At 39.7% G+C, this 12,500-nt stretch overlaps 1 protein-coding gene and 1 pseudogene across 1 annotated transcript; both read right to left on the minus strand.

Annotated features, from left to right (window-relative positions):
- The window catches only part of LOC138031706 (uncharacterized), an 11,417-nt pseudogene extending 7,952 nt beyond the window's left edge, over nucleotides 1-3,465 (minus strand).
- Nucleotides 3,466-4,640: 1,175 nt separating this feature from the next.
- LOC138031707 (uncharacterized) lies at nucleotides 4,641-5,945 on the minus strand. The gene has a single exon (XM_068879347.1). The coding sequence runs from the start codon at nucleotides 5,943-5,945 to the stop codon at nucleotides 4,641-4,643; it is 1,305 nt and encodes a 434-aa protein (XP_068735448.1).
- Between the last annotated feature and the right edge of the window lie 6,555 nt (nucleotides 5,946-12,500).

Consider the following 12,500-nt stretch of genomic DNA (forward strand, 5'->3'; position numbering starts at 1 on the left):
CTTCACATAGGGTTAACCTCATTTGCACCTTTTCCCCTTGGACAGAATTGTCCAAGAAAAATTACTATAAAACTATGAAACAGCCACTTGAAAAGGACCAACCAAAAATTTGTGGAAAATGTTGTGTTTTTATTAGCTGGACATTACACCTGCTTACAATTCTGCTTTTCAATGAGCCCTACTACCCTTTAAAGTATGAGCATTGACACATTGCCTGGTAAAATTATCACAGTTTCAAAAGAGATCTAGGGACATTCTTATTCTTGAACATTTCAAAACTAAATGTACATTCAAAAAAACTTACTCTCAATGCCAAGCAGAAAATGCAGAATTCTAGAGCAAGGCCTTGTCCACCAAGCTGAAATCTTCATCACTGATCTTTGCCATCAGCAACACCAAACCTTTGTAATCAAGAGTAACTGTATACAAAACAAATTGACTAAGTAAAAGTTTAATAACTGAGCAGTTTGTTTCTAAATACATTAATTTACTTTGGTTTTACATTACTAATTCAATGAAGCCCTGTGCAGATTGGTTACAAGACCAACAACCAACTGTGGCTTGCTTGCAAGTATTTTCATGCCTTATGCTTATTTGCACTGAATTCTGATTACAGTGTAGTTCTCAGAGTTATTTGCTTCTATCAATTGCAGATTGACAAAAGTGATTCCTTTGGTTTTGATATATTCAGCTAAATTGCAAACCACTTGCTTTGCTAGCTTTGGCATCATGTTAAGTCTCTTGGACAGCTAGTGCTATTCAGTATACCTCTGTGTGCTTTGTTTTGAGTTATTATTTTGTAATGTTTTTCACAAATAGATAATAAAGATTAATAAACAGATTTTAAAATCATCTAGTGTTTCGATCCAGTACCCTTAAAGCGTATATGATAGTGTTTGCCATCCACTTTAATCCCCATCTTCTTAAGCTTGTCCTTCTCCTTGTTTAAATTTAAGAACAGCTTTCTGAGATCTTCCCTTGAAAATGCAACATAGACAAATAATCATAGTCACATTCATGTAGATTCATAATCATTAATAATCTGTCCACCTTATATTGTCTTAATTAAAGATGGTTACTTATTAATAAGCCTTAAAATGGGAGTTGGTGTAGTCATCATAATCTCCAAAATACTATTCATCAACTGTCAGCAACTTTATGTACACAAACACTCTAATGACCCAATTCATTCATAAATTGTTGGCTGCATACCCTTTTATTGAAAATCGAGTTTTTATTGTCTTTTTTCCACATCATAATGATTGTAACTATAGCAAGTAACACAGCAAGATTATAAGATTTGAAACAGATCAAAGTCCTCAATCCTCGCTGCCAATAAGGGTCAGGTACTAAGACCGCACAATATACATACATGTACTGTCAAAATATCATTATATTTCTTTAAAACATTATGGAAAGCAAGATAATAAAATAGCTTAAAAATGGTTCTGCCCCGCAGTGGAAAAGCATAAATTACCTTTTTTCCTTACAGTTGGCTATAGCCAGGGGATAAACTGACTTTGCACTCTGAGAGGACCGATGTTTAGCATCAAGGGGAACAATCCCAACTGCAACTTGATCTTTGCCTGTAATTTAATAGAATACTAAGACAATGATCCATGCAGCCATTATCAGTTATAGAAAGACTGACATGCTCTTTTTAATTAAAGTAAAATGATAAAAGTCAAGCATTCAATTACCAAAGAAAGGGCGTCCATCAACTTTAAGATTGAAAACAATATCATCTGGAAGTGAGCCATGTAGACGCATCTCTCTGATGATCCAGACAGCAACATTTTCTAGGTTCACCTCATAACCTGGAACTTCATCGCGCAGACTTGACACATCCATCAACATTCTTGTGACATTAAACAGACCCTTTCGCAGTGCAGCGATGTTGTTTTTAATCGGGATAGGTTCGTCTGATTTTTTCTACAAAAATTAATATTTGTTCCAAATATCAATGTCAAAAATTAATTACTTTTTGGAACAATATCTGATTTCCGACAGAAATATTAAAATATACAGTGACAGCGTTTGCTTGTTATTTAAAATAATACAAGTGAAATCAAACCAGGCCAGCTAACCAAACTGACTACATTATCCAGGTGTCCCACAACATCACCCAATAGGTGGGTTTGATTAACTGTAAATCTACAACCCATTAGTAATGTCAGGTTATAGCCAATCACATGCAAGCAAAAAGACATTCACTAAAAGGAATGAAATAGTCAAAAGCAATCAATGTGGGAAATGCGCAAAAGCATTTACTACACTATCCCTTGACTTTTAATAAGCTTACATCATGAAAGAACTTGGCTCAAACTTACCCCGGTTCTTCCAAGTCGAGTCAGATTTGTCAACTCTTGCCAACCACTGTCAGAAAGTCGAGACTTGAGCTTGAACAGCAGGTAAATCCAGTCAGGGACCCTCATACACTCAACTCTTTTTTCCCAAACTTCCTCTGACAAAAGTTTCCTGAAAGACTTTTGGACGCCCTTTTCTTTTACCATCACATCAAATACGGCCTTGACTGTCTCCTGGGCATCGCTGCCATCTTTTCCTGTCATGAGACAGCATTCTACGAGCACGGCGCCCAGCGTGTCCCACTCGCGTCCTCAAGTGAATTGCAGTGTAAGCCACGGGAATTGATCGAAGATACGACCGCTTTGAAGTAATCAGACTTCATAAACTGGCAACTCGACCAAGATTTCAATCGAAGAATTCCAAGCAGAAGGCCGAAGGCTGACGCTACATGAACTTTTTCGCTGCTTCGATGCGAGCAAAACCAGCGGAAAGACGCGACGGTTTCATCTTTGCCGTGCAAATTCCCTAGGGCTACTTGCTTGTATTCTTGGGGAAATGCTTTTGCAGACACAGTAGAACAAAAGACGGATGGTTTGGAACAACATAAATTGGAATTCAAGGTGTACCAGGTCCTCTCTGGGTCTAACTGAGGCGAAAACACTTGATGTAACAACAGTGAGCTTGCAGTCGCGTCTTTGCTCGCCATTGCAAGCTGGCCATTCCCTGCAGTGTTCACGGGCCGAATATCTGTTGCGACATCGAGTTAACTTTGTATATGGTTTTGAAAAGGGCGCCATGAGCCAAAACAATTCCATATAAAGCTTAATCCAATTATTGTTGTTTGTGTTCAAGCTTGTGAAAGAAAAGAGTATTGTGACTTTAATCGACTTAGCCATCCGTGGTCAGCGGCCACTCGTTTCCGCTGACCACAACAAATGACCGAAGACTGGGGAATTTTCAATTGTGAGGTGGGCGCAAGTGACGGGATGGGTCGCGGGTCGCGCCCGGGCGACAGTTACACACATATCTTCATGCATGATCTTTCGTGACCAAAAATACGCAAATTGGATTTCGAATCCTTTTTATGGACTTCATATAGTTCTACCAATATATGTAGACAGGGAAATGCGTACTTCTCAGAAGTCTTCTCAGAGGCATTCGCTCCAGGCAATAATTGCTCTGACAACGAACAGCGAATTGTGCGCTTGTTACGGCACGGGTTGCGGGTGGCGCCCCGGGGCGACAATTGCACATTAATATATTTGTATGCATGATCCTGACCAAAATAACTCGAACTGAATTTGTAATTAATGTGTTGATGTCAGATTCCTTTTTATGCACTTATTAGAAATAGACTATTCTAGCAAGAAATGGTAAGTACAGTTCGACCTCGCTTATTTGAACTAGGTTATTTTGAATTCCCCGTTATTTCGAATTCAAAACCATTTCCCTTGGATTTACCCCGCACTCGCTTACAATCGGTTATTTTGAACTCCCGCTATTTCCAACTGTTTTGAGTTGCCTCTGAGTGTTCGAAATATCGGGGTTCAAATGTAGTTCCAAATTACACACTATAAATTTATTGTCACTCGTCCTCTGTCACCCACATCTTCTCTCGTCACGGGGGAGAACTTGGATTTAAAAGCAATGGTTCTGGACTTCCCAGCCCAGCTTGTTGCATGCGCTTGGCGTAGTTGGGGAAGAGCGAGAAAAAGAATAGGAGGAAATTACACCCCTCCCCATTTTTCACTCGCCCCAACTACGCTGAGAGCCCAAGAGAGAGACTAGACTAGACTAGACTAGACTAGGTTCTTTAAGGGAGGCAGAGGAGAGAGCCTGGGGACGAGGTTGGAATATTCCAGTCTGGCTTTCGAGCCGCAGAAACTCTGGTTCAGGGTTATTGATAGGGTTGTAATGAGGTCTTCCAGATTTTTTAGACTTGTGCACATTCATGCCGTCGATAATTCACATGGTAATTTATTTGGTACAAATGATTATTTTCTGGTTTAAGGCCTCTGGGATATTATTTATTATTATATATTGCTTGTTCGTGAGCGGTAGACGGACAACTCTTCATTAATCAAGCCAAAACACTTCAAAAAACGGTAAACAACACGAACTTCTCTAAAAAACACAACTGCTGGCCCTAAACTGCCAAAGATACCCGCGATAATGGTAAATTAAAAATGTTTATGAGCGCGCGCGCGCGCGCGCTATTCCTCATCACGCCACGTCTCTAGCCAGTATAACTGTCTTTTCAACAGTGTTTTTACAATTCTGTTGTTAGAAAATAACAGTCTTCATGTTAAATAAGGAGTAGACTGTGGTGCAGATCACAGGTGAATATCCGCAATTGTAGTAAGTAATTGGTCCAGTTCAGCTCTATCAGAAGAAGCTTCCATTGTTGCAGATTTTACTACAACGTGAACACTGTGGTAAAATCCCATGATTTTAGACACAGACTTAAGCATTCGTCCAAAAGAGTAAACATCACTGGATGTACTGTACTGACGATATTTTAATACTTCTGGAGCCAAATAGCTTTTTCCGTGTTCATGCGCTCTAAATCTCTTTCTGTTAGCGGAATCCTGTGGAAAATTGACAGAAGCTTTTCTACTCTTTCCGAAATCAATGAGGATAGGGGTGCATCTATCGCAATCTGCTCTACGTTCGAGGACAACATTATTAGCCTTGACATCGTTGTGCAGGAAACCTCTTGAATGAACATATTTTAATGCAGAGCAAATATCAACAAAGATATCACAGCATTCTGGAGATGTGATAATATTCGAGATCGCCGCATGATGAAGAGTGCCACTTGTGCCATTTATACCATGGAACTGTGTGACGAGACAAAGTGGCTCTTGTGTAGTGACGACACCTAAAATCATAGGTAGTCTTTCATGGTCACCAAGTGCAGTAATCACCTCTGCTTCGTGCATCAAATCCCTTTTTGCCCTCAGCTTGTCCTCTGCAGTATCGCTGTAAATCATCTTCTTTACGACTACGTCAATTCCCCTGTAACGGGCATGATAGCACTGACCGTAGCTTCCACTGCCAATACTTTCTTGATTCAGATAATCGATATGTTCAGGATTTAATTCTTTTAGTTCTAATTTCCTCTCCTTCACAACAAGCTTTGTGGGCCTTGACAGACTAGGCAATAGCTGTTGTGTTTGAACGTGACTGGAGACCGGCTCAGCTATGTCCTTGTCAGCCTTGTGTGAAGTGTGTGGAATTTCGGGTCGTTTGAATTGAGAGGTACTCCTCAACGATTTTCTCTGGGACTTTCCGGCTTGAGCCAGGCGCAGCATCAACGCACTTCTCGAGTGCCAGGCTTCCGTTTTTCCTGGAACGTTTTTCGTATTATTCAGTTCCTTGTTGACCACGGGTGAACTGCTTCGATTTGGTTCAATTCGAGACGATGAAGCTGCCTTCGCTTGATCGACTACAGGAGTTTCCTCGTTGTCATTTGGAATCACATGATCTCCTTGAGTCGCAGATGATTTAACCTTTGCCTTCCTGGCCTCGCGCTTTCTCTTTCTCCACTCTCTTCGGTTTTTCCATTTCTCTTCAGTCGTATGTTCCCGCGATCTAACTATTCGTTTTTTCCGTTTTCCAGTGTCTGCAGTGTCCATCGCTAAACAACTGCTGACCGTGACTGCTGAGTAATTTTTACCGCATGTTAACTTGAAACCTATGACACCTTCAGATGATGGTATGCATGCGTAATTCGTCACTCACATTTCTAAAGAAATGCATATTTTCACAGGATGTTCATTGTGCAGAATGTCTATTGTTCTCGCGCCATTAACTTACGGGGAATTTGTGCAGATCTAGAGATCAGAACATATGAGTGTTTAATGCTGCTGGCTCCGATATACGCGATGAAATATCTAAAGTAACCCTGTCTTTTGCTAAGGCGCCGCAAATGATAAGAGAGTTGTTCATCGTTGCTGAGAGATACACGCGTTTTACCATCGCACACAAATGAAAGAGAGTTGTTAATTGCTGCTGCGAAACTTTTGCGAGCACGCGAGAAATGAAATTAAAGAGAGTTACAAATCCCGGGCGCCAAATACATGCACTGCATGTTTGTTGTTTGACACTTCGTTTACTGGGGAGTCGGAAGAACAAGTCCCGGTGCAAATGTTAACAATGCGGACTCGGCAAACCACCATACTACAGGAGATAGCTTTTTTAAAAAAGGAAATACAGTTATAACACGCTATTTCGAACTCTCAAAGGAAATCAAGAATAGTTCGAAATAGGGGGAATCCGAAATGGCTGTTATTAAATGACTGAAGAACAAATCTATTGGATATGGTTTTGACTTGTAGCTACCTAATACAGTTGGAGAATTCGAAATTGGTCCAAAATGGGTGCATTACTGATTAATACTGAAAATCAACGTTAATTAAAAATCTGTTTCGACTCCCATTTCTAAAAAGTCTCAATTTTAAAATCTGATAGCATGCTAAATACAGACGGTGTCTCAGAACTTCACGATTTGGACTGCCTTTGGAACGTCAGCACGTATTGCACACTGCGGGAGTCGGAAACGTACATGATGCACCTTTTGTTAATTACCTTTCACTCATTTTTAAATTAATAAAAGAAGATTAGTAAAGCGTCCGTAGCAACCAAGGCTTCCAACAGCGTACAAAAAAATCTCTATGAGGCTCCTCATGTACTGTAAAACTAAGTAAATGTAAGGGCGTGTTTACATGATACCGGTACAAGTTTCATTCTGGTACGAATTCATCCCGGTTCTTACTTATCGCTCTGCATTTGTTTACATGATACCGGTGAAAAATCTCATACCAGTACAACTCATACCGGTAGTTGTACCGGATCGAAATTCTTATAATGGTATGAAAAGTTATACCAGTATCATGTAAACGCTACATTGACTCCCATTCCGGTACGAGTCATCAAGTCGTGGTGGACTGGGACTATTGACGCATGCGTTGTATTTCTAAATATTTGACGCCGTTATTGTTTTGGTCATCCCTGTGTCAATATTTGTGTCATCCATGTAAACGCGGAATGAAATTGACAACTCGTACCAGAATGAAACTCGTACCGGTGTCATGTAAACACCCCCTAAGAAACAAATCTTGATTCATCATCTGGTTTATTTAAGGTTTACATTGCATTTTCAAATAGAATTGTTTAAGCCAAGGGTTGATCGAATGAAGCAAAAGCCTTCTTACACTGTACAACGTACTTACCTCAGCCTCGAAAATTCGCTGCACTCTTCAAAACTTCGAAACACGCTTCGAACATTCTCCGAAATTTCGAAACATTTTCTTCGAAATTTCGCGAATCTTCGTGAATTGTAGTTCGAATTTTCGAAAGTGTCAAGACAATGGCGCTTTCGAAAATTCGTCGAAAGTTCGGCAATATTTCGTTTCGTTCCAAAATCGCTAGTTTTCGTCAAAAAGTGGCGAAATGTCTCGAAATTCGTCGAAATTCGCTCTCATTACTTTTGCACAGTACTGTAACACCTCAAAACAAATGTGTGTGTTGTGGTTCAAAATTTTCGTGGTTTAAGGACAGTGCCTACTAAAGGTATTTTTGTCCCGATTTATGATTATGCGGGAAAGGTAGATCTTCCCAACTATTATTGAATTCCAAAAAGGAAATTGAGGGTAAACACGAATTTTTCAAAGATAATTCATGAATAATATTTGTATAAAGCTCTAAAATACAAAGCAATGTATATGGCGTTCTTTTTTAAATTGAGGCTCAATTATCTCTAAATTATGCGTGGTTACCCCCAATTAGGCACCATCCTTAAAATTTTTCAAATTTTAATTTTTCTTTGTCTAATTTTCAATTATCATGATCTGAAACAAAGGGAACGTAAATTGAACTGGTTTAAAAAAATTTCAAACGGGAAAATTTTGAAGCACAACATAGGCACCTAGAATAGGTTCACTCACAATTTCAAGTTCCTTTATGCTGTCCTTCAAACTTGTGACTTTCTTCTTCAACCTTTTGTTGGCTTTCTGCAAGTTTTGCCACTTACTTTTGTAGCTACAACCTTTACAGCTCAGCAGAAGATCTGGCCTACCAAGTGGTGTTTCTGACAAGGAAAGGACCTCATTGCTTTTTGATAAGTTTCTGAAATCGGCGGTTTCATAAGGGGTTGATAGATTCACATTGAGTACTTCACCAGTAGCAGATGGACCTGCTGTAATGATGGTATCAGGAGAAGAGGATTGAACAACAGCGAGATCTTCACCAGAAGCAGATGGATTTCCTGTATCAATGGCATTACCAACAGCGGATGCAGTCGCATCGAGTCCTCCAGTAGAGACGCTCACATCAGGTGCTTCTTGTGAAATCCTTTTTTTCTTCTTAGGGATGTTCACCTCAGAGAGGGCATCACACTTTAACTGAAATGTTGTAACGTTAAATCGTAAGCTATTGTTCCCCTGTTTCTTGGAATCATTCATTTTTAAAGGTTAATTTATTAGTGAAACACGAGGTTACACAAAACAGTGAATGCCATGGAAAAATTTGACGTGACGAGAAAAACAAAACAATATTACATAAGACACATGTAGGTCAAGAGAACTTCTCTTGTATAGGTTTGTTATTTATATGCACATGTTACTCTGCCAGAAAAAAAGGAATATTAAAAACAGAATAAACCATTTCAAGCGCTCGGATTTCTCGCATCCTTCTGTCAGTTCGGGAATTAATCAATCGAAAGTTCACTTCATGTTGTGGTTGGAATTTCATAGTACATGTAAGGAAAAAAGCTAGTTTCTTTCTCCAACGAGAATTAAGATCAAGAAAAGTTAACATTTGTCGACACGGTAAAATGGGACGGTGAAATAGAGCGGACGTTTTTTTTTTGCACGTACGTGTTGCCTGACTTCTCATGATATGCAATAAAATTACCTGTCTTTTTTGTCGGTCATTGGGTATCTGTGGTCCTGAAGGGATAAGGGTATCCCTCGTAGGTACAGCGTTTCTTTTCAGGTATGACCTCCTCCTCGTTCCCCTACTTTGCTTGATGCTATTGAGGACCAAGCAGTTATGCTCGTAGCAAGAATCTTCAAAGTGAGCTTCACAGAGTGACTCGTACTTCGAGGTAGGATCTTTTAAGTCTGGTCGGTGTCTTCGAACAAACTTCACCCATTTGGCCCTTAGAGTTTGATACGATGAAAACTGATGCTTACGCGTTCCTCTTTGATACCTGTTCATGCAGCTCTGACCGTTAGGAGTGCCGGCAACGCAATATCGCCCTCCTCTACTTTTTGCTTTCCTGCAGTCATCCATGTTGGCTTGTTTGTTTCTTTGCACCCAACATTACATCACAAGCTATTGTCACGTGGTATTTTGACCGCGCGATTTGAATGCCATTTTTTGTGGCAAAATAGCCTAACTTTATTATTCAAACTGTCAAAACAGGATATAAAAAGCCCGCATAAAGACTATTTACTTGATTTAAGATCGATCGTCATGGATTTCACTGTTGGTGAAAAAACCGAAGCTGTAGATCAGTTAGAGAAGAGAAGTGATTAATATTAAAGCTATTGCTCATTCTTCAATGATAAACGAAAGAAAATTGTCACACATTTTGTCAAAGGGCCTTCCAATTTCTATAGCGGTCTTGCATTCCCCAGTGAAATCCGATGTGAACACCGATGAATCGGCAATGAGTCTAAACAATAGCATGAATGTATGAATACTTAACGACCCACCAAACGTGGGTACACACTTAAATCGACGTGAAGGTGTCATGTACACAGTGTAGCTGTGTGCAATAGGAACAACATGCACAATCACTATGAGTTAAGAGAAGGAAAATCAATGTAAGCAAACAGGAAATTTACACATTAGCTGTACTGATTCTAAAAGCTGTTTGAGCAAAATCGTGATAACATTGACGCATGTGACACCACATTGCAATGACAAAAGTTACAATAAAATGAACAAAATTAATTTTTTATTTAACAATAAAAAAGCTACCTGTTATAAGGCTTGCAAGAAAATTACGAATACACTGATGACGTGTAGAATAAAACAGACTACGAAATTACCTCGCTTTCTGAACCAGAGCTGCTATCTCCTGATGTTTCACAATCTGAGGAGTCACTTTCTTTGATTACTATCTGCCAAAGGAAGTGGCTCCAAACCTTCCACATACTCTTGAACTATTCTCTCTGTGATCTCCTGAAGTCAATGAAAATTAGTTCCTTGTCAGTACAGATCTAACGGAAAAAAAAAATGAAATGAAAAACGGGAGGCCCACAAAATTCATATTTGTCGATAGGTCGGGACAATGTAAAATATCATCTGAAGCTTAGCTTAAAGAAGTAGAAAGATGTCCTACAGATACCAAGGATCATACAGGGGATTGAGTACCTCATCTTTTGCTACATTGTGGCTATGAACGCTTGATACTGGGCCAATACTATCGCTATCATTGTCTGCAGGACAGTCCTCACACACGTCTTTGAATCGACAATCTTCATTTGCCAAACATAAATCTTGTTCGTTGTCACTCTCACTTGAGCTAGATACTCTCGATTTCTTGAGAGTTTATGGTCCTTAGCTTGATGTCCTTGCATCCAAAAGGCCATATATCTTGACATGTTGCCTAATCCTATGTCTAGTCAACTGAACGTTTCCTTTACAAAAATTGCAAAAACATAGATGGTTCCGACACAAGGACAATTTTTCACTGCTCACGCTCTAAATTGCTTTGATTCCCTGTTTCCTCGCATTCGTGCATAAGCTATCACCACATTACGAGGGTACGCGCTGAGTAGCCGAGTGTTTGTTTGAGAAGAGTAGCCTGGGTACCAGACATTTTTCTCGTTGTTTGGCCAAAGACATGAGTGGCGAAAAAACTATGAGGACAAGCTTTGTTGTCTTCGGCCTTTTTGAGCGCTTTGATTTACTATGCTAAATGGAACTTGACCTCGTCTCTAATCTGTCAATCAAACCGCCGGCTTAATACAGTGATTGTATGCATAAGCACGTGAATGAAATGGCAGATCTGGATTATGTTACAGTAGAAGCTCTCAGTTCGCATTTTCCAAAATGGCGGGAGTCAAAAGAACTCCCGTCAAAAAAGGTTTCCTGTTAGACTTCTGCATCTTTAAGTAGAGTATGTGGCTCGCAAGTTTACGTGAATGGAGGTTCTCATAGTTTAGTGGCTGGAAAGTTGAAAGAAGCAAATATAGTGCAGAGAATTGCAGAGCTTTTTGTGGTTGAAGACGACAGTGTATCAGTTGGACCGCATATTTCGTGCAAGAAATGTTTCAGACAAATTGAGCGATATGAATCTACTCTCTGAGAGATAAGTTCTTTTCGCACGGGACACTTTGAAGACTGGAAAGTTTTTTCGGAGTCTTCAAACCTAGTTGCAGTTATTGATTGTTGTTTATCACATCTGAAAGGCATCGCGATTAAAAGATGGAACAACTGAAGGATGTTTTGAGAAGCATATTTATAGTAATCCGGTCCTGGAAATATTACAGGGTGAAGGGGTAAGTTAGCTTGAAAACACTTGGCGTGGTAAGTTAATGTTAACTCGTTTCCTTCTGTGATTTGCTTTGTTGTTGAAGTTCATTCATGTGTACCGAGGAAAGAACAGTTAAAGGCGGGATAAGATAACCTTTCAACTTTACAGTTCTAAAGGATAATTGATTTTACTTGGAGGAACCTACAGCTATGTCGCGTCCTGTGATCAGTGAAGTTAATCGACTTTACTGAATAGGGCAACACTCGTGGGAACTTCAACGCCTTTAATTTACACGTACGAAATACCGAAAGTGAAATTGAAAAAGCTATAACTTTATGCACAGACACATAACGCATTAAAATTACCCTTCTCGCAATCAGCGTTCAATGATTTCCACATTACAGATTGATGATCTGGAGACCCTTCATGCAGCCAGCGAGGATGACCTTTGCAAAGCGGGCCTCAAGATGGGCGATGTCATAAAAATCCGTTCATGGTTGGCCAAGAAGTCGGAATCCAGCTAGAGCATGCATAGTGAGGTTTATGAATCCGGCAGCAACGATTTGGACAGCTCAGCATCCTAAATTAAATTCGTTTTAGACGTTGCTCTATCATCGAATTTAATTTATTAAGAATTAAATTTGACGATAGCGCAACGTATAAAGTAGGCCTAAATTTCCTTCACCTTCTTTTGTCTTTCTTG

Source organism: Montipora capricornis, chromosome 14 (genome assembly GCF_036669925.1).
Source record: "Montipora capricornis isolate CH-2021 chromosome 14, ASM3666992v2, whole genome shotgun sequence".
Taxonomy (NCBI): domain Eukaryota; kingdom Metazoa; phylum Cnidaria; class Anthozoa; order Scleractinia; family Acroporidae; genus Montipora; species Montipora capricornis.

Excerpts from the sequence above, each read along its gene's own strand:
- LOC138031707 (XM_068879347.1), bottom strand. The coding sequence starts at position 5,945 with ATGGACACTGCAGACACTGGAAAACGGAAAAAACGAATAGTTAGATCG.